Source organism: Mchenga conophoros, linkage group LG19, assembly GCF_057382185.1.
Source record: "Mchenga conophoros isolate Kocher_MC1m ecotype Shallow Benthic linkage group LG19, M_conophoros_male_GT1.1, whole genome shotgun sequence".
Classification (NCBI taxonomy): domain Eukaryota; kingdom Metazoa; phylum Chordata; class Actinopteri; order Cichliformes; family Cichlidae; genus Mchenga; species Mchenga conophoros.
In genome coordinates, this window is record NC_140544.1 from 23,654,474 (window position 1) to 23,682,462 (window position 27,989).

A 27,989-nucleotide genomic window follows, 5' to 3' on the forward strand; every position below is an offset into this window, starting at 1 on the left:
AATAATACACTAGGATATTTAAACATTAAAGAGCTTAACCAATTCTGAAGTCTGGTCTAAACTAAACTAAGATGGAAACAAAACATTTTAAATGAATGGAAATTAAACTACGGAACTTCAATAGCTACCACTTACAGGTGGCTCGTTATTTGGTTTAATTTGTGCGCACAATAAGAGATTTTCATATAGATTCCTCGCGTGATCGAGTTTTTTTTGCATAGACGCGCGCTCCCGCGATTTGGCAACCACGTGGTGTTTTAAGGGCCAATGGCTTATTTGCAGCAACGGTCTGAAGCGCGCACCCGTTAGCAGGGCAGAGGAGAGGACAGAAGGCGGCAGAAAGACAAATAAAGCCGAACTAGCAGATTATTCTGTAAACTGCAACGCGAAATCCTGCCGAGATGTCAGAGGAAAAGCCAAAGGTAATATATAGAGGTTTATATAACTGCTTGCTTGTTATGATGGCTGAGGCGAGCTCCTGCGAAACCGTCGCTTATATGTGCAATCTAAAAATGGCCTGGTTTGCACGTTTCTCTAAATCGGCGCAGTGTTTGTTTCGCAAATGAATGAGTACCCGCACATTCATATGTGCGTCTATATGCGCTCACACAGCTCACTGTAGGTGAGTTTGGGAGGGATGTTGTCCCGCTAATTGGGGTCTAAAAGGTTGGGAGCAGGAATGTCAATTACACCATGATTGTTATTTGCGGATTTTTTTCTTTGTCGAAACGGGACCACGCTATGTCCGCAACGCCGCAAATGCCGCAACTGCAGCAGTGGCAGAAGAGCGCAAATGGAGGTGACGCACCGCCTTAAAAACTGATGTGACTATGGTATTCTGGTAGTTTTTATTTTATTTGTTTTAATTTTTTCGTTGTGCTGCTTGTTGTACCACAATACTTCATAACAAAACTGCTAGCAGCGTTAGCCGGTAGCTAAACTCGCCAGTGGTTCTGAGCCTAGCCCGGAGCTAATGATGCTAACGTTAGCGCCTGTGAGTGCCTTGTGTGAACGCATATGGTAGCATGTCTGTGTTATTGAGCTCCAATGTACGTTTTGTTTTAATCAAAGCATCAACTGAATAGTATGGCAGTAATTCAACACAAGTCACATCTGTGTTTTGTGACACGGCTGTTAAAATTGTGGGATTATATGCCTATTAGTTTACTTTCTGTATGTCTGAGCTAGCAAGGCTAACAGTATTGTGGATGTCGCTTTAAAGAAAACGTATACGTACTATGCATTACTGTGGTTGCTAATCCATTTGTTTATCAAGTGTTAAACCATTGTGTTTCTACAGGAAGGAGTAAAGACTGAGAATGACCACATCAACCTCAAGGTTGCAGGGCAGGATGGGTCGGTGGTTCAGTTTAAAATAAAAAGGCACACACCTCTCAGTAAACTAATGAAGGCATACTGTGAACGACAGGTAAGCTGCTGTAAGTTCTTAAGCAGCATGATTACATGCACACTTAACTTTGCTGTTCTTTTAACGGAAAGGCGGCATCTTCATCTGCAGGGTCTCTCAATAAGGCAGATCAGGTTCAGGTTTGATGGCCAGCCGATCAATGAGACGGATACGCCTGCACAGGTATGATTATTATGCACTTGTAACCATTATTGAAACACATTCAGTTTCTTTAAGATTACAGCGCACTTGTCCCCTAAATAAATTGAATATGTTTGCAATACTGTAAAATAATTAATATATGGAACATCTTTTTCTCAGCTGGAAATGGAAGATGAAGACACCATAGATGTTTTCCAGCAGCAGACAGGCGGCCATTGCTAAGCCCTACCCACCTCATTGACGGCCACCCTCAGACAACGCCCTCAACCATCTCACTGTCCATCCCTTCCCCACCACTCCCCTCATATTATTATTATTATTATTATTATTATTCTTTCAGTTTAAAGATGTCTGTCATGGTTTTTGTCAGGTGTTGGCGGGGGGCCTCGTTGGCTGTTTATGTGCTGTCTCAGTCAGGACTGAACTTTTGTGTGTCAACAGTCTCTCTGCTGGCCAATCAGGACACAGATTTCCTTCTGGCACCGCTGGCTGTGATTGGACCAACAACTCATCACAGCTGTTCCTGGTTTGTCACTGCTTTTGGTTCACTGTGCAGTGAAAGCTTAGTATCCAGTAGTTTGTCACTGTTTTCATCCATCAGGGTTGAATGCGAGGCTCTGCAAGTGTTTTGTCCAGGGGTCACTGTCAGTGGGCATAAAAATGGTTTGAAGTGGAAGCACTATCTGAACATAATACACACATGCTTCCCATTTCACATTGCTTTTCTGTGTGTTTGTTGTCTGAATGGTGACTCGTTTTTTTGTTTGTTTTTGTTTTGTTAAATGAATTTTAATTCTTTGCATTTTAGGTGCTTCTGCAATGTTTCTTTTCTTTTGTAAATGTTAATTTTAGTTTTTTCGTCTGTTATTTTAAACATTAACACCCATGGGGCATATGGTTGACATTTTTTCCCCCTCCTGTACAGCAGTATCAGAATGGGTGTTAGATAAATGTTGTGGGACTTGGACCAATACTCCAAAAACAGAACGTCTGCTTCATATTTGACGTGCTTCTCTTTAAAAAGCCAACTTCAAGGTGAAAACTGTCACATTTAAAGGCATTTATATTGCATCAGTGTTTGCTTCCTCTTAGATGGCTACTCAGTGAGTGACTGTGGGTGTCTGCGGTACAGATGGATATATGCTTATGCAGAAATGCTTGTTTCAGGGGAAAGAATTCATCTATATCACAGAAGTGCATCCACGGTGTAAGCTGGTCGGCGTTTGATTGTGTAAAGAATCTCTTGGTGCAAAATACATAACATTTTTCTTTTTGGTTCTGTTTTTTCCAAAGTGGGCTAGTGACCGGTCCTTGTGATGATCTCAAAAGCAGGTCTGCTTGTTGTAGAGGGTGGACTGTGAGTGGGAATAACTGAAAGGTTCCTGAATGTTTTTTGTTTTTTTTTAGGTCAGGTGTCTCATCCCCTGTATTGCCCTAGCACAAGTAGGCCAACGGGAACACTTGAGTTTTAGATGTGCTTTGAAGAGGAGCAGGTTCAAGTTTGAGCAAGGGTATCCAGCAAAAGTTGGACTGTCTTTGCTAAAAGACACCAATGACACTTTTCACTACTGTGCCAGCTGCTGAGATGCTGTCTGCTTGTGTGTTGTTACAGTGGCAGTCTTTCAAGTGGTGATGAGCGTCTTTCACTATTTTTACATTCTGGAGAGTGAAGCATGCAGTTCGTTTCATATCAGGAGGTCAGCCATTGGAGTTTGGGAGACAAGTGTTCTGTACCTACAGGGCCCCGTTCTTCGTATGTGGGTAACCAAATTGTCTTTGAATGTAAATAGTCTGAAATGAGCTAGGATTTCTTTTTTCCCCCTTTCCTCCCCCCAGTTCAGCCACGGTTCATTAAGCTCAAATCCTGAAAAGAAAAACCCAGCTTTTTTTGAAGTTAGTTGGATTCAAGTTATTAGAAAAGGTTGCACCTTTCAAAGTTAAAAACACACTGCAACAAATGAAATGTAGGTTTTAATACGTGCTTTAAAAACTGTCTGAACACTTTCAGCTACTACAGTAAATGTTTTTCATCTTTTATATGAATAGTTAAGAGTTGGTGCCAGTACTGAGAAATGAAACCTTATTTCCTTGCACAGCCATCAGTAAGCATCTGTCAATATTGTATTGCACAGAGAAATGTTGAGTGTTTGTGCGACATGCATCTGCACAAGCCAGTCAGCAATCATGATTCCAGCTTTCGTCACACAAAGTAAGAGCACACTTTACGATGCCAACAAGCAGCCTTCCGCTCGCATTTCAAGAACCCAGTGAGCTGGACAAAGGTCAGCTGAGCTAAACTGTAAAGTACGAAGAACGGGGACCAGGTCTTGTCATGTTATGTTTTCTCTACTGATTTGTACATTATTTGTGGTCTTTTACTACTGTATACAATAAATATAGTTTGGTACTCAGATTTGATGTCAAGTTTTTGTTTTTGTGTTTGACCAGCTAATCTGTTTGTTTTAAAGAACATAACTTAAAGCCCCTTTTCTGTCTCCAGGGAAGGGAGGGGTAAAATTTGGGTACCCAGATGCACACAGATGGGAGCTAAGGATCCAAAAGCACCGAAAACCTGCTTTCTAATGTGCAAAAGTAACCATTAGGTGGCACCACTGGTCCATACCAATACCATGTCTTGGGTTTGCTAAAGCTTTGCTTTCATAAAAACATGAAAGTAGTGGGAAAAACCGTAAACTTAGCTGAAGTGTGTTTCAGAAAATGAGGTTCTGAAGTGGTCCTCAAGCACACTTCTTCATGTAGTAGACAAAAGATGACTAAATTTAGATAAATGAGTTAAAAAAGGACAAACACTGATTATCATCTAAAACTTCACCATCGTCTTTATTACCCAGGTCCAAATTTAGAACGTGGCATCTCATCTGATAGTCTGTGTGAATACTTGCATTCAGTATAACCGGAACAGTGATAAGATTAATCATAGCGGCCGATGAGTCAAACCAGGAATAAGGAAAATCAGGGACCGGTGGACAATCTGCATCTGCTTTTCTTCATCTAAACTGGTTCAGGGGTGTAACTGCTGTTCCTGGCAGTAAGAGAGATTGATGAATGGATAAAGGAAAATATACTGGTATGTATTTTGCATCCTTGATATTTGTGGCGTCCATAATCTTAATGTGGGTGGAAGAAGAAAGACTGTGTCATTTGCCTTGTAAATGTGCCGGATGGTTCTGAGAGATCTGACACAAGCAGACATGCCGCTGTTCCTCATGAGCACCTGGTGACCATCAAAATAAGATTAAACAGACTTGAGGAAATCAATGAATGTCGAGTTTGAGTGGCACTGAACATCCTCTGTAGGAGACTGTACACTTTCAGGTACTCCACTGTGACTGACTTGGCCACCCAGGTTGACATACATGCAAATATGTATTAATTGCAAAAACTATCTGACCAAGCTGCTCTTAGTACTTTCTCCATTACAGTCTTTGCTTATGTTAATACTATTTTGCTAATTCAAAACATATATGTGGTTCAGCATACTATTTAGCTTTACTATCTTGAAACATAATTACCTTTTCAATACTTGCAGAGCTTTCAGGAAGCATCTAGATGTCCTGAACATACACTAAAGTGCGATCACAACTAATATAGTAAAAGCTCGGCTTGGATGCACTGCTTGACCAAAGCTCGTGCAAGTGTTGTTGTTTTCTTTTGATTGCCTTTTAATAATAACAATAAAAAAAGCCCTTTAATCAATCATTTTTCATGTGATCACATTCAGATATTGTGCCTGTCTGCTTGTCTGTGAGCGTACACGTATACATTAACAAAGTGGTGCAGCTCACCCCTGTGGCAGGTCTGTGTCATCAGATTTGTGGTTGAGTGCGGATGACTGACAGGGTGCTTAGTGATTTGCATGAGTCCGGAGTTTAAAAGGAGCTGCAGGTGCAGGTTTTTCCACACTTATGAATGGATCTCTCCAAGCGCGGATGCTCTGGGACTTCCTACTCCTAACATCAATCTTAGGTTACCAGTGTGACTTTAATGATTGTCACCCGAATTTCTTCATAGACATTTTTTTGTTTGGAGCTGGAATTCTTAGCAGGCTCAATATGAAGTGTACACAGCTTTCTGGTGTGTGTTGTCATTTAGGATAGGCAAAGAAATACCTTCAGTATGGAGACATTCCTACCAACTGGAAACTGAAACAAACCGATTTTCTGCAATGTCAACGCTGATATTTATGCCGTTCCTTCTCCTGGGGTTAAGAGTAACTGAGACAGCCACAGAAACATGGAGGCAATGTACAGGTATTATTCAATTTTTATTCTATTTTATCTCTTCCAGTCTCAGCTGAGTTCAGCACATGTAATGTTTAGTTAATTATTATACAGCGAATGGCTTACTGTTTCATCTAAAACCCAGGAAGCCCCTCTAGCTAAAATACTTTTTGGTAATTCCAGCTGTCTGCATCTGCCTACAGTACAGTAGGAGTGCTTCTCTGTGTGGACGTGCATGCCACTTTAACCTAAATGAACATCCATAAACAAGTACAGACATTGGGTGTGGTTGGGATTCCACAACAATCCCGTACACATTGAAATATTAGGACGTACACAGCGCATGTTTACGTGATGTCTCATCAGTGTGGGAGTATTATTATTTTTCTGTTATCGTTGCTTAGGAAAGAGTATCTTTTTAAAAAAAATAATTAAATAACAAACCCACTGAAGTCTCATAAAACCCCACCACTACCTAGGGCTGTTTCTCACACTCCAGGGTGTGGTGGTGGCAGTAGTACTGGGACATTGAGGAATTTATTAGTTTCCTGTGGATCCTGACCTTTTTGACTCGTGTCCCTTTAAAACAAACCTCTGGTTTTGAAGATGCTCTACCACACTCAGCACTTAAGGTATATAGAGTAAGTAATCCTGCTGGTGCACTAATCATTTCAGCTCAAACTTTATATGCTCTTAGGTATTTTTCTTTCTTCTTTTTTTTTTTTTTTTACAATAAAGCATCAAATCACACTTTTCATTGCAAAACCTAAAGTTATTAAATTATTCTAATGTACTGAAGTTGAGTGAAAGTGTGAAGTACGGTGAATAGATTACTTCTACTGCAGCCTGAGAGCGATTTTGTTTAAATCCACTTTAAAAACTTTCAGCTTTTATTCTTTTCTAACCCATTAATCATCCCAGGAATTCTGCAGTGTTACTTTCGCAACACGAGGAAGTTTAAAGTTTGGCCATAAAACTCACTGCCATAGTCTTTATTTGCATATTTTGTTCAGGTTCGCTTCCCCTGGATCTTCTATCTTTTGTCCTTGAGAGGGACCCATCCAAACTTGTGCCGGGGGTGCACATGAAGCAGGCCGGCGGGGTGAGGGGGATTCATTTCTCAAGCCCTGATACCGCACTGAGCTTTCCCTCCTCCCAGATTCTGGTGAACTGTGACCTCTTCCCCAAGGAATTCTCCATCGTTCTGACATTAAAAGTCTCCGACAGTGCACCCAAGGTGAGCATCTGACTGAAACGCCTCGGTACTAATGACTGCAGGGGTGTGAAAATAGGAATATGTTGCAAGTAATAACAGTTGATTACTTAAGTAAAATAATAGATGCCACCACTCCACCCTGCTTTGCTTGAGGAGATGTTGTGTGTTACATAAATAGAAAGACTGTGTCTCTGCAAACCCAAAACACAGAATAGATTTGACAGAAATTCCTGTTACAGTGCCATATTAACCCTGACAGAAAGATGAATGCATACGCTGCTAAACTTGACACAGATGTCGGTATTGCTCATATTTACTGCCTATTGATTTATTTGCAATTAAACTTACATGCAAGTCTGTTCTTCTAGTGCAATTTAGTGTTTCAAATTGCAACATAGTTCATTACCCATCACCTAAAAAACTCCATTCTTGATTAAAAAGCTTATGCACTTTGTTAGCATCGTCCGCTGCCAAATTCAGTGTGTCTGGGCTTCCTTCTTGTTTTTCCAAACAGGGGAATGAATATGTGTTTTCTCTGATGGGGCCGAAAGGACGACCAGTGGATCAGAACAAAGAGGAGAACGATGGAGGCAGCAGCTTGAAAAGCAATAAAGAGTCAAGTATCACCGGAGAAGAGCAACACAGTCAGAAGACAAGAGTCAAAAGTGATGGGCGCCTCATTCTTGGACTTAAATTCTCGGGAAAGCGTCTGCACTTCCTTTATAAAGGTCACAGAGGGGTTGTAGAGCACTGGGTGTTTCGAGGCACCCAGCTGGCTGACAGCCAGTGGCACACTCTTGTTTTAGCCATTGGTAGTCATCACGTGAAGCTCACAGTGGATTGCAGCTCACCAGTGGAAATGTAAGCTCAGTTTCTCTCCCCTCTTTCTCTTCTCTGTTCTCTGGGTGGATACGTCTGTTTCCCACTTTACTCTGTTCCCTCCGATTTTGCCTTGAGGCGCAGTAGATCCTTCACCACAATAAAATGGTCCTGCTCAAAATCTGCGTATGCCCTGCAGCCATATCACAGTAGCCTGACAGTGTGTGATAGATGGTTTTTTAGTGGAAATTCCCTCTGGCACGCCGAAAGGAGGAATATCAACACCCACACAGCACTTGTACATGTAATACAGTTCATGTCTCACACTGAGTCCTAGAATGAGAAGAACAGAGTGAACTACTTTAATTATAGAGAATTTAGTTCATTTACAGAAGAAAAACAACTTACTCCACCTATTAGAAATAATTATGTATATCTTTTATGGCAAACAGCATTCCCTCCAGGCCTTTCCCTTCAGACCTCAACATTCAGGGATCCAGATTCCACATTGGTAGTCGGGGGCTGTGGAAGGGCTTGTTTTCAGTAAGATGCCTTTCTTTATTTCAGACTATAATAAGATTTGTAAAGGATATGCCATGAACTCGGAAATGATTACCTCTTCTGTGACCACATATCCAGGGTCTACTGCGACAGCTGGTTTTGGTGCCAGGTTCAGATGCTACCCATCAGATCTGCCCCTCTTCTGACCCCCAGCTAGCAGCTCTGTCAGTACCACCACTGTTTTTAGACCTGCCAGCCACAGGAGCAGAAGATGATAGACATGGGAATACCTATGGTAATTTGCATATGCATGTATTTTTACTCAGTATAAATAAGACATTGCATGTTTGCTTGCCTCTTTGATTGCTTTCTGGTTTTTAATATGTCAGAAACTGAAGCTAGAGTGTCTGTGGGCTTGGAGAAGTCATGCTCGGAGCAGCTACAGGGCCAGCTGTGGTTTAATCCCCTCAAAAAGGGCCTCTACCTCTGTGACGGTACAGTTTGGATCACTGTGTTAGAAGGTGAGACTCCAACTAACACTGTTTCTGTTCTTGTTTCTATGAAATAAAATCACATAAACCATTCATTTTCATTAACACAGATCGCAAAAGGCTGGACTATGTGCTGGAACATCAGGTGCTCACCACCAGCTCAGAGACCCACGACATAGAGGTATTTATCCACCATTTGCTGTGAAACTTACTTAGGTCTTATTGTCTGATACTTTATTGTCTGATACTTTTGTTTCACTTTCATTTGGGATTTCCTGTACATAAACCCGCTGTGAAAAAAAAATCCAATCTCCAGCTGTTCCAGGTACCTGGTATGGGTCTGATGGCTGCTATGGCTCATCGGTCGGCATCTGGCTCTGCTGTGTATCTCTGGACTAAAACAGGTTTCCAACTCTATCAGAATATCAGCACCAACGGAGCCCTGGCTTGGAGGCATTTCAGCATGGGCAATAAGGTGTGACAAGTTAGTAGAAAAATCACACTTTAATCCTACTAAAAGCTTTAAACCTATACTCTTTCTCTTTTGTTGTTTTTAATGTAGATATATCTGGTGGTGTCTAATTCTGGGGGAGACAGGCGATTTAACAAAGACTCACAGGCGGACTTTTCTGTGATTTACAAGTGGAGCAAAAGGAGAAAAAGATTTGTGCAGTTCCAGACTCTGCAGACGCACTGTGCCCGAGACTGGGAGGCATTTAATATAGATGGACATACATATCTTGCTGTCGCTAATCATAGACAAGGTAATATAAATATATACCTATACTACCCGTTAACTTCCACAGTGTCTGGCATGGCATCTTTTGCTTGTTTGGCTTTTAGGTGACAAGAATCACACTATAGACAGTGTGATATACAGGTGGAACAGATTATCAAAGTCTTTTGAGGTCCACCAGATGCTCCAGACTTCAGGGGCGTACGACTGGGAGTTCTTCACTGTCGGACCTTACTATTTCCTGGTGGTCGCCAATGCTTTTGATGGCGTGACCACTTCTTTAGACTCCGTCATCTACGTTTGGGTGAATGGAAACTTCCAGGTGTTCCAGAAAATTAAGGTTTGTGATAAGAATAATGTAAAATGGTAAATGGGCTGCATTTATATAGCGCTTTTACTAGTCCCTAAGGACCCCAAAGCACTCTACACAACCAGTCATCTACCCATTCAAACACACATTCACACACTGGTGATGGCAAGCTACATTGTAGCCACAGCCACCCTGGGGCGCACTGAAAGTAGCTCAAATAGACTAAAAATATTTTCCTATCAGCTGTTTGCTGCTTCGCTACAAACCCCTCAAAACTCTGAGTGGGTTTGAGGACGGCATGGTTTCCACTCCATGGCAGGAAGTCATCTTCTGACCATTTGGGCTTTGGTTTCTCCTCATGAGATCTGTATCTGATGATTATGAAAAACTACCTTAAAAAATACAGTATGTGGTTTGCTATGATTTGCTTGAGCGATAACGGTGCTTTGACGTGTTACTGATAGTGAATGGTATATTTGAATCAAACCACATCTGATGTGAGAGTGTTGACACATTAATAGTCTCGAGAGAAAACAGGAGGAATTGTGTAATTAATGGGAACGCCCCATGCGAGATGTGAGGATGTACATGAACACCTCAGGGCTGCTGGTAATTAATTAACTGAAATAATAAAGAAAATGGGGCAGAAAACATATTTATCACATACTTTTAGTCATGTTGGCTCTTTGATTTCACAGAGGCAAAGTGAGTCTGTTAGCTCAAAATAATTTTAGCCCATTGGCTACATTTAATATTATCAATTTGGATCTCACCTATCCAGATCTTTCATTTACGTTGAGTTAAAAGAAGGACAAGTTCACTCTGAAAATGCTCACATTTAATGAACCATCTATCTACAAACTGATGAAAGGCTTGACATGTCTTCAGAGAAAAGGTGGACCATATATCTTTGCTTTTTTTGTTTATTGGCATATGCTTTAATTATAGAGAGTCGTAAATCCAAAAGCATCGGCACGCCTCCTTAAGTATCTTCAGTTTTGGATGGCGCGCCATAGGTAATGTCTTCGTGACTCTGGCTTGGATAAATCTATCATGGGGTGAGCCATTTTTAATGGCTTATAATATTTCCTGGAACAAAGTAAATGAAAAGTCCAAGTCATATTTTAAGCTGTCCAGTGGATGTCAAAAGAATGTCCCAACAAGTTCACCCCGAGATTGGAGCATTGGAGCAAGACTGTGCATTGTTCAGAGAAATAAAAAAAAAAACAACCCAAGAGTTACATTTCTGATTCAGACACAGCACAACTAGAAAAAGACTGAACAAGTATGGCTTGAGTGGAAACGTTGCTAGGAAAGACTCTTCTCTTAAAAAATAACATGGCATCACGGATTAAGTTTGCAAAGTCGCATTTGAACAAACCACAAGATCTCTTGAAGAATATCCGTTGGAAAGATGAGACCAAAGTGCAGATATCTGACCATAGTGCACAAAATCAGACACAGGTTATCAGCACAAACACCTCATAGCAGCTGTCAAGCACAGTGGTTGAGGAGGGATGATTTGGGCTTGTTTTGCAGCCAGAAGGTCTGGGTAACTCCTCTGTATACCAAAGTATTGTAGCCACAAATGCGAGGCCATCTGTTTTGGCTGAAACTGGATCCTGCATGTATCAGCAGTTTCATCTAGCACTGTAAAATATAATAGCAGCAGAACTCTTCTCATCAGCAGCAATATGCAACTTACTTAACTTCTGTGTGCCACGAGTTTCCCATTTGAAGGCTAAAGTATTTGATTTATTGATTGTTTCTTTTAGACGTTCTGTGCCACAGACTGGGAAATGTTCCAGATTGACAGCAGAGTTTTTTTGGTTGTTGCCAATGGACACAGACTCCATGGTAATGGACCGAGTCAGTACACCATTAACTCCACTATCTATGAACTGGACATGAGTGCACAGCTGTTTGTCCGCTTCCAGGACATTGTCACCTACAGGTATAGATGTTCAATCACCAGATAATACTTACCAGGTGTACACACGCTCAGAAACATTTTCTTGATGCGTCTGCTGTCATTTTATCTGTTCATTATCTCCACATACCTTCCTCTTTCTTTCCAGTGCAGTGGATTGGGAGTTCTTCAGCCTTGGGCAGGAATATTTTCTGGTTGTTGCTAACTCCTTCAATGGAGAATCCTACTCTCTCAACAGCATTCTCTACAGGTATTCAACTTGTCAACAGCACCCCTCCCAATGTGAAATAAGTCCACCTTATTGCCTTTTGGTATCCGCCTTGAAACCATCTCAAACATCACACACACACAATTCTAATATTGATTTATTATCTTACCGTGAGAGCAGATGGAAATACTGCACTAATGGGATTCATCTTTTCTGTTTTGCTTTTAGGTGGCAGGGATATGAAGGATTCGTTCCTGTTCATTGGCTGCCAACGATCGGGTGCAGTGACTGGGAATTTTTCAGCGCTAAAGGAGAATCATATTTAATCTACTCCAGTGCCAAGGCACCGCTCTCCAAAGTGTTCATGCTGAAAACCTACTAGACAAACAAACAAAAAAAGTGTGGCTTTGTGTCCTGCATCTGTGTAATTGTACACAATCTATCATGTATGAAAATAATTTGCAAAAGGTCATTTAAAAAGGTCATTTAATGGTTACATTAATTATTGAAATTTTATTGACTTTTTAAATTATTGTCTGCTCAGAAATTCCCTCAGGGTGTTGGCTGGGGTACCTTTGCAGTGATCAGCCCTGCATACAGTCACCCTCCACACAGTGATATGTTAACCACTGATGTACCTCATTTTAAGACAAAAAAAATCACATGGACCAAAGAAAGTCTGTTTTTAATATATATTTGTGTGTATCGTGTGACAAAACTTAATACAAATTTCTATATACTCTCTCTCTCTGTAAGAACATTGTGATTTAATATTATTTTGTTTACTAACTGTAATATGTTTTCTTAAATAGAAAAGTGTATTGTTTGTTGTTATATTTTGCCTCTGGCTGCATGAATTGTATATGAAAAGTGATAGTAAATTATTGAAATTTAAATAAACTATAATTATTGTGTTTATGTATGGAATAAGAGTTGTTTATACCAACAGATAATGTTTAATATTTGAATGATGATTTATTGAAGTTTTTTTTGTAGCTAATCATTTATTTGGTACAGTTTTCCTTAGACAAATAATTACCCATTGAGCTCTGACACTCACAAGATGTTGGTCTATAAAAGACTACAAATCACATAATACATGCTTAACCTCAAAGCATAGACTTGCCGGAATTGTAGTTTTTACACAAAATTATTTTGCTATAATCAAAACGTAGATATGAAACGTGGGCTTTATCCATACCTGTATCATAAAATTACATAAAATCGCAGAAATTAAACTGGTTAATTATGGAAAAGAGCTTCAGTTACTTTCACTGTTGTGTGCGCATTAACCAAGCTTGGTACTACAAGAACCATAATGCATCATTTCATTCTCGGTCAGGAAGAAACATGGCTGCTCACTGTTCAACGACGGTATTTTTATTTACGTTTCGTTTGTTTTCTGCTTTACGACAAACAGAAGAAGAAATGGCTTATTTTGGTAGGGATGCTGTGTAAAAGTTCAATAATAAAAATTGTTAGAGTTTCATTAAGGCGACGTTGTTTTCCCAGTCGTTGTGACACAGTTCCCGACTGTGTGATTTTTTTTTTCTTTTCAATTTTCGCTGAGCTGTCAGCTGCTCGTTGGTGTCGGTGCTTTGCTAGCGTGCTGAGCTACCCAAACGACTGCAAATTTCATCCGGTACTAGTCGCAATGTTTAGTCCCGTAAAGTCTTCTTACTTCAGAGTCAGTCCGGCCATTGTCAACAGAGAACTCGGCAAAACCAAGATGAGATAGCAAGAGGGCACGTCGGAGTGCTAACACACGCTTTACTGCAAGGCTGAACCCCAGCATAAGCGAGACACAACGGAATAATAACCACACAAACCCCCTAACGCAGCATGTTTGGGAATCTATTTGAGGAGGAGGAAGAGGATGGCTTCTCTTCGACTTCCTCCAAGGGAAGAGTTTCAAAGATGGGAGATGAGCCACCTCCACGTCGAGGAAGAAGCAATCTGTGCGGCATCAAAAACCAGGGAGGGACCTGCTATCTGAACTCTCTGCTCCAGACCCTGCTCTTCACCCCCGAGTTCAGAGGTGAGGACAAGTGATCCTCCCTCCAGTACAGCTCATAATAATAAGGGGACAATTTAACATAGTTTGTTTAACATATTTGTTTTGTGGTGTGTGTTTGCAGAGGAGCTGTTCAGTTTGGTGCCAGACGAATTAGGATCCCTGGAAGACAAAGACAAACCAGAGGCTAAAGTATGTGTATGCATGGTTAATGTAGGTGCAGTCTCCATGGGTCTTTTTTTTTTTTTTTTTTAAAGTTAATGAGGTTTGCTCTCCTTCTCCTCAGGTCAGAGTGATCCCATTGGAGCTTCAGAGGCTCTTTGCCCATCTGTTGCTAGTGGACCAGCAGAGTGCTTCCACTGCTGGCCTTACTGACAGCTTTGGCTGGAACAGCAGTGAGGTATGTGCACTTTATTTGCTTCATGGAGGTGGAGGAGATGTTGGTTGATGCACCAGGACAATGAGTCATCAAAACATATAAACTGACAAAAGAATGCTTTGGCACAGTTTTTTTTTTCTTTGATCCAAAATTCTTCTTCAGTGTCTCTACAGTTATAGGAAGTGGCCTGTTTTTCATACTTATTACTTGGTACAGTCAGTAAAGACATGATAACTACAGGGAGTGCAGAATTATTAGGCAAGTTGTATTTCTGAGGAATAATTTTATTATTGAACAACAACCATGTTCTCAATGAACCCAAAAAACTCATTAATATCAAAGCTGAATGTTTTTGGAAGTAGTTTTTAGTTTTAGCTATTTTAGGGGGATATCTGTGTGTGCAGGTGACTATTACTGTGCATAATTATTAGGCAACTTAACAAAAAACAAATATATACCCATTTCAATTATTTTTGTTTTTCCAGTGAAACCAATATAACATCTCCACATTCAAAAACAAAACAAAAACAAATCAGCAACCAATATAGCCACCTTTCTTTGCAAGGACACTCAAAAGCCTGCCATCCATGGATTCTGTCAGTGTTTTGATCTGTTCACCATCAACATTGCGTGCAGCAGCAGCCACAGCCTCCCAGACACTGTTCAGAGAGGTGTACTGTTTTCCCTCCTTGTAAATCTCACATTTGATGATGGACCACAGGTTCTCAATGGGGTTGAGCTCAGGTGAACAAGGTGGCCATGTCATTAGTTTTTCTTCTTTTATACCCTTTCTTGCCAGCCACGCTGTGGAGTACTTGGACGCGTGTGATGGAGCATTGTCCTGCATGAAAATCATGTTTTTCTTGAAGGATGCAGACTTCTTCCTGTACCACTGCTTGAAGAAGGTGTCTTCCAGAAACTGGCAGTAGGACTGGGAGTTGAGCTTGACTCCATCCTTAACCTGAAGAGGCCCCACGAGCTCATCTTTGATGATACCAGCCCAAACCAGTACTCCACCTCCACCTTGCTGGCGTCTGAGTCGGACTGGAGCTCTCTGCCCTTTACCAATCCAGCCACGGGCCCATCCATCTGGCCCATCAAGACTCACTCTCATTTCATCAGTCCATAAAACCTTAGAAAAACCAGTCTTGAGATATTTCTTGGCCCAGTCTTGACGTTTCAGCTTGTGTGTCTTGTTCAGTGGTGGTCGTCTTTCAGCCTTTCTTACCTTGGCCATGTCTCTGAGTATTGCACACCTTGTGCTTTTGGGCACTCCAGTGATGTTGCAGCTCTGAAATATGGCCAAACTGGTGGCAAGTGGCATCTTGGCAGAGATGCACATCACCTAATATGCTTAATTGGTAGTAGGCTTTCGAGCCTATACAGCTTGGAGTAAGACAACATGCATGAAGAGGATGATGTGGACAAAATACTCATTTGCCTAATAATTCTGGACTCCCTGTAGCTGTGGGTTATTAGTTTAGTCAGGTAGTGTCTGTCCATAATTACACAATCCACATTTACGTAGCTCATGGCACATAGTTACCTCTTTGTTTACATAAATCCTACCTGGAACCACCACGAGTACATGGAACAGGGAAACTTAACAAGGAACCAAAGGCCTGTTTGAGAATATAACAAAAGTTTCCGGGCATCACCCATGCAAACAATAAAAGTAGTTATGTGATCTCAAAAGGATCTTCTAATCAGCTAAAAACATCTGTTATAGTGTTGTTTATTTACTACCTAATTGTTAGGAATTAGGAATATTTCTAGCAACTCGTTGAATCAGTGGAGTGAAGAATTAAGGCAGTTCTTAAGGCAAAACTAGGTCCAACCTGGTACTAAAAACATGTACCTAATAAAGTGGTATATATTTACTGGAAGGGAAGCCGTGGATCTTAATTGAATGCAGATTTTACTTAACCCTAACCCTGTCTGTAGTTGCTGGGCAGCTAGCTGTCTGACATCAGTCTGATAGGAAATACTTACTGAAGTTAAACTCTAGAATCAATTGCAAATTTAAGGATAATCTTACATCAATATTTCATAATTGGACAATATAAACACCACCATTTGCCTCCATAGAAATACTCAGATTTAATACATAGAAAACTCAGTCTGTGCTGTAGCTTCGCTGTCCTCAGATTCAACTTTGCCTCTTGTTTTTCCACTTTTGTGGACCTACCAATCTAATTCTGTGTACATGTGACAGTTAACAGAAACTAGATTTTAGACACACTAACTTTTATCAGCCCAAGACTGGAATTCCATTTTGTCTGGAGCCTGTTCAGCTGCCTACAAGCAAAATTAATACAATAAGAAAGAACAGAAAGAAACAGAATTTGCCACAGGGCATGTAAACCACACGTTCAAGTGAAAACTGTACATTCTGTGATATGTTTAAACTTGAAGCAGTGCTCTAAAACCTTTGAAATATGACGTGCTGGAGAGATCATTCGCGTATTCGGGTAAAAATGTTGGAACAAATAAGTTGCTGTGTGTTATTTACTGATTTAAAATAAAGAGTGACTTGCTATCGTCCTTACTTACTACAGTTTTAGTGCAGTTTAAAATATACTGTATATTTTGAAGTCTTAAAGATTTAAATGTACCTGTAGGGTCCAACAGACATATAAATTAACATTATTATTCTTTTATTGTCACTGATGTTTTGGTATTTTTTTTCAATTTACAAACCATAATGCAGAAATAATTTAGAAATGATGTCATCCATAGTTTTTACATAGAAACTTGTGATATTAGTGTTTACAGCACTGGTCACTGTCTGCAGCAGAGTAGCATTACAGCTGAGGACGCTGCAGAGACAAGCAACGTATTTATGTTGTGTTGAAAACGACATGAAACAGATTGCCTTAAAACTTAATGAGCAAGCATCCCATTGTTTTTCTTTTCATTTCTCAGCATCATCTCACAAAAACCCAGGGTTACTTGTGCCACATTATATTGAAAAAAATAAATTAGCATCAACAATAATACAAGTAAATGTAATAAATATATAAGGCAGGGGGCAGAAATGTAAACACTGAATCTGCTAAGAGTTTTTACTAAGGCTGGATTGAATCTTATTTATTTATTTATAGGTAGTATTGGATCTGTGGCACATTTTTTTTGTTTGTTCCTAAATTGATTCTTTTTCTGTTGTCACGTTGTTGTTGTTTTTTTAAGGGAACAAATCAGCATGATGTGCAGGAGCTGAACAGGATTTTGTTCAGTGCATTGGAGCACTCTCTTGTGGGCACCAGTGGCAGTACATTTATTCACCGTCTCTACCATGGAACCATTGTCAACAGTATCGTCTGCAAGGAGTGTGGAAATGTCAGCCAGAGACAGGTGTGTGTGCAAACCCAAACTCGTGACATTACAGAACACGATGCAATAAAATGCGTCTTAAATGCAAAGAGAACAATAATCAATGAACCTAATTTGTTTGTCTTCTTCAGGAGGACTTCCTGGACCTGACAGTGTGTGTTTGTGGTCTGCCTAGTCTGGAAGACGCTTTGTGGAACATGTTTGTGGCAGAAGAGCTGTTTGAGGGCAATAACCTATACCGCTGTGCACAGTGTGACAGACTGGTCACTGCTGCCAAGGTCAGTGCCAATTTTCAGACAGCGTAAATACAGCAGTGAAGAATACAATGCAGTAAACATTTGTACTTTTTTACCATGCTCGACATTACAATGATTTCTTCCACTTTATTTACATTAACAATATGTAATTTGTTCTTTCTCACCATTCTTATTATCCAGTCTGCTAAACTAAGGAAACTCCCTCCATTCATGACTATGTCTTTACTGAGATTCAGCTTTGACTTTGCTAAATGCGAGCGATACAAGGAAACAGGACGTTACAGCTTCCCCCTCACCATCAACCTACGACCCTTTTGTGAACAGGTACTTGGGAAATTTTAAATTTAGCTTATGAAACACACTTTGCTGCATTAAAATGGCTTTTACTGTTATATTTCCCCCCTCCCACAGGCTGATGGAGATGACTCTGATTACTCCTATGAGCTCTTCTCTGTCATCATCCATAAGGGTGGCTGCTATGGTGGCCACTACCATGTTTACATCAAGGATGTGGATAAACTTGGTCGATGGGAGCCACCGGTGAGAAAAAGAGATGAGCCAAAAGAAAGTACACCCTCTGTTAATTCAAAGGTTTTTACATATCAGAACATGATCAAAATGATCTGGTCCTTAACAAGTCTGCGGTAACAACCTCAGATGAACAGCAACACATGATATATTATTAATGTGTCATTATTTATTTAACAGCAAGTAAGCCAAAATGCATACTAAGTACACCCCATGATTCAGTGGCTTGTAGAACAACATTTAGAAGCAATTGACTTTATCAGTCTCTCACATCATTGTGGAGGAATTTTGGCCCACTCATGTTGGCAGTCATTATGGCACAGCTCTCTTGAAATCCTATCACAACATTTCAGTCAGGTTGAGGTCTGTATTTTGACAGGGTCATTGCAACACTTTGATTTCTTTCTTTTGTTCAAATGCATTTTTGCAAACCTAACCTGTGTTGTTCTTTTTAGAATCAAGCGTCTTTTTCTTGGCAACCCTTCCAAAACAAGCTGTACTTGCTCAGTCTTTTTTTAAATTCTACTGGGATGAGCTTAAGCATTTAGCACACTAACTGAGGTCTTTAGAGTCTGAGATGTAACTCTTGGGTTTTCTGCAGTTTCTCTGAGCATTGCAGGGTCTGACCCTGAGGTAAGTTTGCTGGGGTGTCCATTCCTGGGAAGGCAGCTGTTTTGAATGTTTTCCACTCGAGAATAATCTTTCTCACTGTAGAATTATGGGTTTCAGATTGTCTGGAAATTGTTTAGGCACCAATTGTCAAAACTTCTGCTTTTTTAGAGGTGGTTACATTTCTGTAATCATTTAATCAGGTGCATTTGATTATGAGGACCTTGCTGCTACTTACCCTCTTAATAATGACACCGATAACATGTCACATGTTATTATTCATCTCAGGTTGCCTAATTTTAAGATCTGGAGATCAGGGTGTACTTTCTTTTTCCACTGACAGTATACTAACCGCCCGTACTTGGAATAATATTTTAGAATATGATACACATTGATTTTCTTTGTGTACTATTATCAGCAAATTAAGAAAAGCTTCTCATTGTCAGGAGGAAGACTGCAAACCTAAAACTCAAAAGAAAGCTAAAGTGGAGTTTAAGGAAGTGTTGGAGCCAAAACTTCATGAAGATGACCCTTTGTCCATCGTCACCACTATTATTGCCCAGGTACTGCATGAAAAATCGTAATTCTCATTTTCATTTTTTGAGTTTTGACCAGCATTGAGATGCTGATGAATAATGAATAAAATGCTGTGTCTTTGCTGTCCACTAGGAGTCATCAAAGAGTGTCCTGCTGGACCAGTTGGGCCAGAAACTCTTGGATAAGATTGGTTCATCATGGAACAAAAAGTTCAGAAAACAGTATGGACCCATTTGCAAGGTATCATTAGTTTCAGGTTTTGACTATGTAACTAAGCTTATGTCATTTTGTGTGCATGCAAATCCTGAATCCTGTTGCAATGCTTGGTCTTTTATAATTTAGTTCCTGCAGTCGCACAATGATGTTTTCATGATGGTGTCCAATGGCACTCGAGTGGCGCTTAAGGCAAACCCACCAAGCCCAGCGACTGAGCTCCCCAGCCCCGCAGAGCTTACCTCAAACTCTGATCCTTCACCAGCTCCAGTCTCGGGAGCTTCTGAGCCACAGCTTTCACTAAACCAGAAGCCAGAACCGGAACCAGAGGTACTAAAGCAACAAGCTTTGTATCAGGAATGCAGGGTTTAAATTACAGTCCAGTCTCAAGTCTTTTGAAGCCTCAAGTTTGTTTTTCTTCAGATTCCTGGTAGACATCTTGTGATTACTTTGATGCCTGTTTTCTCACGGAGCATCCTCCTGTCTGTCAGCAGGGTAGCCACTGGTTTGACCTCAATGACTCAACTGTGACCTCCATCAGGGAGTCGGACATAGAGAAGCAGTTCCAGGGCAAAGAGAGCGCCTACATGCTGTTTTACAGAAAAACACAGCTGCACAGGCCCAGTGAAGGTAATGAATACCATATTTTGCATTTGTAATGGAAAGATTATATCCGCTTAGTTCGACAAGGGAAGGAAATAGGGGAGAGGTGAAGTTAGAGTTCAGAGGGTTCTTGTTAATATAAGGATCAGTTAATTGTTGATTTAATCTAAATGACTAGATACAAGTAGTAATAAAAGTCATAATAAAAAGACTAGCTAATTGTTTTATACTTTCTTTTCCAGCTCTAAACAATCCCCAATATAAAGTTCCTTCTCACCTCATCCAGATGGCTCAGGAGGAGAATATCAGACTACAGCAGATGCGGTATAGAAATGAATAAATTTATACATGATGCTCTCATCAGTTCACCTGAAGCTGTTTAGTATCTGACTCACAATCATGACAGTCCAGCTGTATCTTAAATTTAAACCAAACAACAAATAGAAAAAATGAGAAATCTGAGCTACTTATGCAAGTTATTCATAGGAGTTTCTTTGCTTTTGTTGCAGTGAAGAGTTTGAAGCCACTAATAACACACTGGAGCTGCGTCTGCACCTGGCTCCCTCTTATAGGCTAGAAAATGGAGCTCTGCAACCAGTCAGGAACAAACCAAGCGGCAGCACTGCTCTGAGTTTTGACCGTAGAAAGACTGTGGGAGACCTGCGATTAGCTATCTATCAGGTATTGTACCTCTGAAATCAACAGCTGTTCTATGTTGAGGTCCTGAAGGTGACAATAACAATAAATTGTTTGTTTAGATGCAGGAATTCTGGGAGGGAGATATGGCTCTGACTGTGGCCAAGAGTCTTCCAGCAGGTTTACACCTCTACAGTACACTCACAGGTTAGAACCTTAAATAAAGGCTTAAATAGATAGAAGGTAGTGATTTATTTATTTTGTAACTACACTCTGTTTTCGTTCTGTACAGATGACAGTGTTTCCCTGTACAGTGCAGGCATCTGCACAAACACAGAGCTGTTTGTGTGGAATGGCAGAGAGGTGAGGAGAGGCATGATTCATCACCTGCTTTGTTGGTCGATAACTGGCATCTAAAATGTTTTTATGATCTTTTCAGGTGTGTGGTGCATCTGTCTTGACTGGGGCTGAGTGGGAGCCTGTCCTGCTGACTGTGGTGCGTCCCTTTTTAGGTGATGATGTGGATAAAGAGGTGGAGGAAGATGTGGAGAGTGAGGAGAACAGAAAAGGTTTTGAAAATGGTGGTCCAGGGCTCAAGAGGGAGGCAAGAGGGTTTGCTGGTGGTGTGACTCTTGGGGAGGTGAGGGACTCACTCGGGGAACCTAAAGAAAGCCTGCTGTGCCAAGAACATAAGGGAGGCAAAAAAAGGGAAGAGGAGGCAGGAGAAGGTGGAGGGTCAAGTGGATGGAGAGTTTTCCCCCCTGACGACATGCAGCGGACACTGAAGGAGCTGTCGCTGAAAGATGGAGATGCACTGTTGGTGCTGGAGCCACAGTCATTTGACAGCAGGTAAGTTTCCTATCATGTGCTAAGCATTATGGAGGTTTTCTTTATGTGTTTGTTTTAAAACCTTCTTCCCAACTGTCTTTAGCATCTTCACTCGAAATGGAGATGTTGTCACTGTCACTACACCGTCTGACTGCCGCTGGCTCCAGGTGGAGTTCCGGCCTATTGCGAAAGGAGGTGAAGGGAACAAGGAAGAGGAGAATTTTAAGAAAATCAAGGTTCCAGCCACAGGAAATATGGTCAGTAGTTTGTTTGTGGCTCTCTCTACTTCCTTTATATCTTTTTATTTAAGAGATATCTAAAATTACTTGATTTTTGTTTCCCACAGCTGCTGTCTGAGGTGAAACTGAGGGCCATAGAGGAGCTGCAGTTAGGGGATCAAACCCCAGGCAAGATGCATACTTATGGAAAACTGCAGCACTACACAAGCACATCAATACTTCATATTAAAAGTACAGGGTTTATCAAAAAGAATGCTCAAATTTCAAATAGCCATATTTTTGTTAAAAGTAATGGTGTTAGAAGTTTGCAGGAACCTGTAAAATACATGCCTGAATATAGTTTTAGATACAAAACTTATGTTTACAAGTGCTCAATATGTGCCCGTCCAGAGTCATGGCAAATGTCCATACAATATTCAAACTGGGCACATACTTTTGCGAGCATGTCTGGAGTCATTGCACCTGATGCTGTTATTATCCTATGTAGTGGCACTTTGAAGTCAAATCGAGTCTTTTTGTTACACAGTTAGAAACTTAACACAGGTTTTTATGTTGTTGTTGTTGTTGTTGTTGTGTTTTTTTTTTTTGTTTTTTTTTTTACCTTTTTATATCTTTTAATTTACCAGCTATGTAACCAACAGACAAGTTTTGGGATTTTTTTCAAAGCAGGAAAAGCACAGGTGTAATTATTAGCATTAATGTTGGATATATTACATATAGCTGAGTTAGAGCTGCTGGTTTTTTTTTTTTGGTTTTTTTTTTAGTACACAAAACGTAACACATGTTTTTTTTCCTCCAAGTTTCTATTCAGGCAGCTACAGAGTGTATTTTTGTGTAAGGTTTTTAAATGTACGCTCCTAAGCTGGCCATTTTTCCTGCTTTACTGACCAGGTGCAGAGTACTGTTTGAGGCAGTCTGACTGCACAGGGAAACTCCTTCCTCCAGGTACTGTGTCATTTGTTACCTCAGGGTAATTTTAATAGTGCAGATCACTTAGAGTTGGAAATCCCCCTCATTTTGCCAAAATATTTAGATTTGCTTTCCTTTACAGTTTTCCCTTATTAAAAAGTTGAAGCGGTACTCCCCCCTGCTTTTAATTTTCTTCTCTTCATGTGCCTTTGAAATCTTAAAACACGTTTATGAATCGCACTTGTGTCGTCCTATTCTCGTTTGCCTGACAGTGTGTGAAGAGTCGAGCGTTCGGGATGCAGGGGTGCGACTCATGACCACACTGACTCTCTGTCCGGGTACTAGCCCCAAGGCATCGCAGGTGTGTCTTTTATTTGAAGTCTTCAATGACGTCTCTTTTACTTGCAGCTGCACTGAACAAAGTTGCAGAACCTTTAATCAAGACCTGCAATTTAAAACGACAAAAACAAATCATGGCACATTTAAAAAGCTTGTTTGAAGTTTAGAAATTTACACTTTGCTTTGCAGCTTTTCTTGCACTTTACTGTGGGTGCAGCTCCCTCTGCTGGCATGGAGATGGACATAATTGTGGAGAAGACTAGCACTGTTAAAGAGGTAAGGAAATAAAACTGCACATCATGCTCATAAATTTTTCTGCACTGAATAAAAATGTGTAATATTTTCTTTGCAGTGTCTAAAAACAATGCTGGACGCAGTTGGACTTGATGGTAAAACACTTTTTTTACTTTGGTTTTCCTAATGTATGTTTGCATTTGCTTTAGCCTCAGCATTTGTGAATTTGGCATTCCTTCTCACAAAGATGATCTCCTTATTTATAAATGTGTTTTTAGGCACATGTTGGCACTTGAGGAGGCTTGATTGGTGTGAAGAGGTCGGAGAGCCACTTATGGATGAGGTAAATAAGTGGAGAACTATTGTAATAAGTCAATACAATACAATACTGCTTACCTTTTGTTAATTGACTAATTCTTATTTGTGATGATGGTGGACAGGAAGTCTCCACGGTCTGTGATGTTTGCAGATAACATTGTGATCTGTAGTGAGGGTAGGGAACTGGTCAGGTGGAGACATGCACTAGATAGAAGAGGAATGGAAGTTAGTAGAAGCAAGATGGAGAATACATGCGTGTGAATGAAAGGGAGACATGTTTAACAGTGAATATGCACATATTTTAAATACTTGAGGTCAACCATCCAAATGCAGGGGGTTGGTGTGACAGAGAAAGATGCTAGAGATAGGTAGAGCACCAAGAAGAAGACAATTTCTTAATTAATTCACTGTTTAAATGTTGCAATTAGTTTAAGTGACAGTAAAATAGTTTCATTATTACTCTGATATCATCTACTCAGTAGAAGTTACCCACATATGTTCCAGTGCACATGACTAATAAATCTTTATGGCCTTTGATTCTCAGGATGCTTCTCTGTCAGAGCTGAAAATCAGCAATGGAGAGACATTAGTTGTCACAGAAGGAAATTTGCCTTCGAAGGTACTTCAGTGTTTTGAATGTAATTGTGGATTAATGATGTGTTATAGCTTTATGTAGTGCTTTAGCATTTTTATGTCTTGTTTTTTCCATCAGGGTTTCCTAAAGATATCTATATGGCTGTACTGGCATCCAAAAAACATGGAAAGAGATTTTAATCACACAGAGAACGGGCCTGCTGACGGGCAGATGCCTGCAGGAACAACACACAATCAGTTACCTCCTTTATGTAATGGAAACGCTGCAGAGCTCAGACGTGTGGGGCAGATAGAGATATCAGATGAGGCCACTCTGGAGGACCTCAAAACTCAGGTGAACTGTTTTGGTTGTGTATGTGCTGACTGTCTCTTATAGTTAGCTATTTTCAGATGAAATACATGCTCACTTTGCTTTTAGGTTTTGACGCTGCCTGCCCTTCAGGAAGTGTGTGTGCCCACCACTGGATTCATGCGTGTTTGGCAGCTGGAGGGACGGAAGCTAGCCCGAATCCTCAGAGGACCGCAAGCCACACTCAGGTCTGAATGCTGTGCTCTCATTCGTACATTAATGGTCAGAGGATTGTTTTTTGTTATTGACAGATGAAGGTCACTGAGTGATTCCTTCTTATTATCCTTTTGGTTTCTCCTTCTTCAGGAAGATGAAGCTGACCAGTGGTGCAGACCTTTGTGTGCAGACACTACTGAAAGAGGAAGATCTTGGGTAAGTATTGTGTTACAGCTCTTTTCTTACAAAACCTAACCCAATGTAATATCTAAATAATTCATTATGAAGTGTGTCTATTGCGCACATTTTTGTTTTTTAGTAACTTTTTAAAATAATTTTCCTTCTTTAACTGTTTCCTATTCACAAGGCCAAAAGACGTGCTGCTCTATGTTAAAATGGGAATACCAGGAGAGAGGTCTTACTACCCTTCAGAGGAACTGGTTTGGAATGCGACCCACGATTCCTCGCCTCACTCTTTACGCACTTGTCTGGCTGCACGCTATGGCCTCTCTCCAGACTCTCTGCTGTTGGCCAAACACCAGCCAGACAAACACATCTGGGAGGAAATCTCCAACTGGGTACGATTAGATGAGGGAAGGTTCTTGAGTAGGAACCTGGTTGGGGGTGATACTGTATATACTTGCACTCTCTTGCATGCACTATTTTGTGCATGAAATTAGATTTGGCCTTCACTAAGTAGTTTGTCTTTAACTCTTAGACCCAACAGGTCTCCAAAAAGAAGAAGAAGAAAAAAACCGAATCACTCCTGGGAACACCGTTCCACCTCAAAGATGGTGACACAATTGGCGTCAAGGTAAATGCCTGTTTAATAAACTCTGTTCTGCTTTGGTTTCAGAGACACTCAGTCTGTTTTCCATACTTTTTTCAGAATCTTTTGATTGACAACAACAGGAACTTTATCACTCTGGAAGACGAGCAGGGCCAGCAGAGGCTCAGAGAGGAGGCTGAGGAACGCAGGAAAGGGTGAGAGCCCTTGGATACATGTAACAGCAGGGAAAATGCTTCTTATTTAATGAGAAATTAATATTAGTGTTTTCACTCAGTCATTTTACAGCAATGATGCAATCCATAAAGACTGTGTCCATTGGTGTTTGTTATGTTTTATGTTATTTGTGACTCTTGCTTACTTTCAGAGGGCAGGCTGCAGGCGCTGGTGAATCACTTAAGAAAGCTGGACAGACCAAATCCAGGAAACCAGAGGTGGCACTCTCAATCAGTGTTGGGGAATTCAGATAGCGTCCTTCTTCCATTTGTATAGATCACAATGAACTGTGATACTACATGCACACACTGTGAGATGCCACATTGCAATTCGGACATCTGACATCAGTCTTGTGCAATTTGTTTTTCGAGTACTGTTTGCATACTGACTTTCTCCACAAATCTCTTAAATCAAACCCTAAACCGTTTCCTACTTCTCAACTTTCTGACGGACAAAGAGAAGGAATTTATTTTTGGCACTTTGATTTGCTGTTTTGTTATAACTGACTTTGATTTGCATCGTTCCTATGCAACATTTCTGTTTTGAATGGATTATCCATATTTGTCTTGATTCCTCCCTCTACAGACTTTCAAAATATGATAAATCAGTCTGCTTTCTGTTTTTTTTTTTTTTTTTTTTGTTTGTTTGTTTGTTTTTTGGTGTGCGGATCATATTTTATATTCTGACACTCTTGGTTTCTCAAAGGCAAATTGTTGAGTGTTTTGTCCACTCAGGACTGGCAATTATGAACTGACACATGTGCTTACTGGAACTCCTGTTAATTATCAGCCAGTACAGCCAGTACAGGTCAAAATTTATACCCAAGCCACATGCCAGTGATCAATATTCTGGTATTCTTCAATAAATTGTTCTGAGTGACCAGCCAGTGCGGTAGGCAATTGCCTTCAATATGTTCTAATGTTCTTTAATAGGGAACTTGTTGTATAGAAAGTGACTACTTTTTATAACTAACCTGTCACTGTGCAGCACGAGCAAAAATGTTTCTCTGGATCAGCCGCTGTATTGATTTTAGGTTGATAAAGGAGAGGAGAGACAGGCCTTAATGTGGAGAAGCCTTAGTGCTGCTCTGTCCTCCCTACCTCACGCTGCCTCTCTCTCTCTCTACCTCTTCTGCCCTGTCATTTCTTTTTCTGGTTTTCATAGTTTTATTTCGTTTTATTTCCTCCATTGCTGTAAAGTACCATTAAGTATTTAGGCAATAACGCATTGGTAAAAGTTTTGACTCTGTGCCCTTAACACTGAGTGTGACATGATGCATCTAATTAAGTATAATGGGAAAATAAATAATATTTGAAACATTATCCAGACTTTTGTAGGTGAAGATTAAAGTAGGATGATCTTCCTTTTACCTTTTTATTTCACATTCAGATTAGCTGTATAGAGCAGAAACACATACTGCTGAACTGTTCTTCTTGAGTGTGTAGAAGTAAAGACCCATGAAGCGTCTTTGTGGAACATTAATTGTTTTAGTTGCTTGCAATATTTGTGAACTTCAGGGAATTTATAAAATGACTCTTTAGATAAGTTATTTGAAAGAAGCGACAAATAATTACATTGTTGAATGAAATATGATGGGGATTTAATTTTCACACAAAAGATTTTTTTAAGCTGCTTCGTTCATTAATCTGGCCTTGACCGGTGCCAAGATTTTTCAAGTAGAAATGTTTTTGTTCTTTTTTTTAAAAGAAATTATTTGAAGCAGATAATAAAACTGTTCTACAATATACTCAGCAATAGATGGACTTCTTTTTGTATAATGTGGTATCGTTTACTAGTGTTAATGATTACATCTTTGGTGTCATTGATAAGGACTGATCTACTGTATTGTAAGAGTGGACAACTGTTTGTACTCATGTCGGACTGTATTT

At 40.3% G+C, this 27,989-nt stretch overlaps 3 protein-coding genes across 6 annotated transcripts; all 3 read left to right on the forward strand.

The window, feature by feature from the left end:
- Positions 1 to 263: 263 nt before the first annotated feature.
- sumo3a (small ubiquitin like modifier 3a) lies at positions 264 to 3,983 on the forward strand. 2 transcript variants are annotated; one of them, XM_085256751.1, is made up of 4 exons: positions 264 to 422; positions 1,301 to 1,429; positions 1,520 to 1,591; positions 1,730 to 3,983. In XM_085256751.1, exons 1-4 carry the CDS (start codon positions 402 to 404, stop codon positions 1,790 to 1,792), a joined length of 285 nt encoding a protein of 94 aa, XP_085112877.1. In that variant the 5' UTR covers positions 264 to 401; the 3' UTR covers positions 1,793 to 3,983. The 2 variants fall into 2 exon arrangements, with proteins under 2 accessions (XP_085112877.1, XP_085112876.1); XM_085256750.1 differs by having other exon boundaries at positions 1,301 to 1,591.
- Positions 3,984 to 4,065: 82 nt separating this feature from the next.
- On the forward strand, positions 4,066 to 12,889 carry LOC146552314 (thrombospondin-type laminin G domain and EAR repeat-containing protein-like). The gene is made up of 13 exons (XM_085256749.1): positions 4,066 to 5,841; positions 6,825 to 7,048; positions 7,542 to 7,888; positions 8,299 to 8,389; positions 8,486 to 8,642; positions 8,737 to 8,868; positions 8,949 to 9,019; positions 9,155 to 9,313; positions 9,401 to 9,602; positions 9,682 to 9,914; positions 11,660 to 11,838; positions 11,963 to 12,064; positions 12,251 to 12,889. Exons 1-13 carry the CDS (start codon positions 5,757 to 5,759, stop codon positions 12,402 to 12,404), a joined length of 2,136 nt encoding a protein of 711 aa, XP_085112875.1. The 5' UTR covers positions 4,066 to 5,756; the 3' UTR covers positions 12,405 to 12,889.
- A 480-nt stretch (positions 12,890 to 13,369) lies between these two features.
- On the forward strand, positions 13,370 to 27,848 carry usp40 (ubiquitin specific peptidase 40). Of its 3 annotated transcripts, none has more exons than XM_085257368.1 (31): positions 13,370 to 14,060; positions 14,161 to 14,228; positions 14,323 to 14,436; positions 17,605 to 17,769; positions 17,880 to 18,026; positions 18,186 to 18,329; positions 18,417 to 18,545; positions 19,589 to 19,705; positions 19,812 to 19,919; positions 20,022 to 20,222; positions 20,384 to 20,522; positions 20,738 to 20,819; positions 21,005 to 21,176; positions 21,254 to 21,338; positions 21,424 to 21,494; positions 21,571 to 21,980; positions 22,063 to 22,216; positions 22,306 to 22,366; positions 23,090 to 23,143; positions 23,380 to 23,468; positions 23,636 to 23,722; positions 23,799 to 23,835; positions 23,959 to 24,023; positions 24,543 to 24,617; positions 24,711 to 24,926; positions 25,011 to 25,129; positions 25,248 to 25,313; positions 25,465 to 25,675; positions 25,816 to 25,911; positions 25,987 to 26,081; positions 26,252 to 27,848. In XM_085257368.1, exons 1-31 carry the CDS (start codon positions 13,865 to 13,867, stop codon positions 26,352 to 26,354), a joined length of 3,876 nt encoding a protein of 1,291 aa, XP_085113494.1. In that variant the 5' UTR covers positions 13,370 to 13,864; the 3' UTR covers positions 26,355 to 27,848. The 3 variants fall into 3 exon arrangements, with proteins under 3 accessions (XP_085113494.1, XP_085113496.1, XP_085113495.1); XM_085257370.1 differs by having other exon boundaries at positions 25,035 to 25,129; XM_085257369.1 differs by having other exon boundaries at positions 20,387 to 20,522.
- The last annotated feature ends 141 nt before the right edge of the window (positions 27,849 to 27,989 follow it).

Coding starts and splice junctions, on each gene's coding strand:
- sumo3a (XM_085256750.1), top strand. CDS start 402: ATGTCAGAGGAAAAGCCAAAG. Junction 423..1,300: donor TGTCAGAGGAAAAGCCAAAG/GTAATATATAGA, acceptor GTGTTTCTACAG/GAAGGAGTAAAGACTGAGAA. Junction 1,592..1,729: donor AGACGGATACGCCTGCACAG/GTATGATTATTA, acceptor TCTTTTTCTCAG/CTGGAAATGGAAGATGAAGA.
- LOC146552314 (XM_085256749.1), top strand. CDS start 5,757: ATGTCAACGCTGATATTTATGCCGTTCCTTCTCCTGGGGTTAAGAGTA. Junction 8,643..8,736: donor TAGACATGGGAATACCTATG/GTAATTTGCATA, acceptor TTAATATGTCAG/AAACTGAAGCTAGAGTGTCT. Junction 9,603..9,681: donor TGTCGCTAATCATAGACAAG/GTAATATAAATA, acceptor TTTGGCTTTTAG/GTGACAAGAATCACACTATA.
- usp40 (XM_085257368.1), top strand. CDS start 13,865: ATGTTTGGGAATCTATTTGAGGAGGAGGAAGAGGATGGCTTCTCTTCG. Junction 18,330..18,416: donor TACGACCCTTTTGTGAACAG/GTACTTGGGAAA, acceptor CCCCTCCCACAG/GCTGATGGAGATGACTCTGA. Junction 23,836..23,958: donor GGACGCAGTTGGACTTGATG/GTAAAACACTTT, acceptor ATGTGTTTTTAG/GCACATGTTGGCACTTGAGG.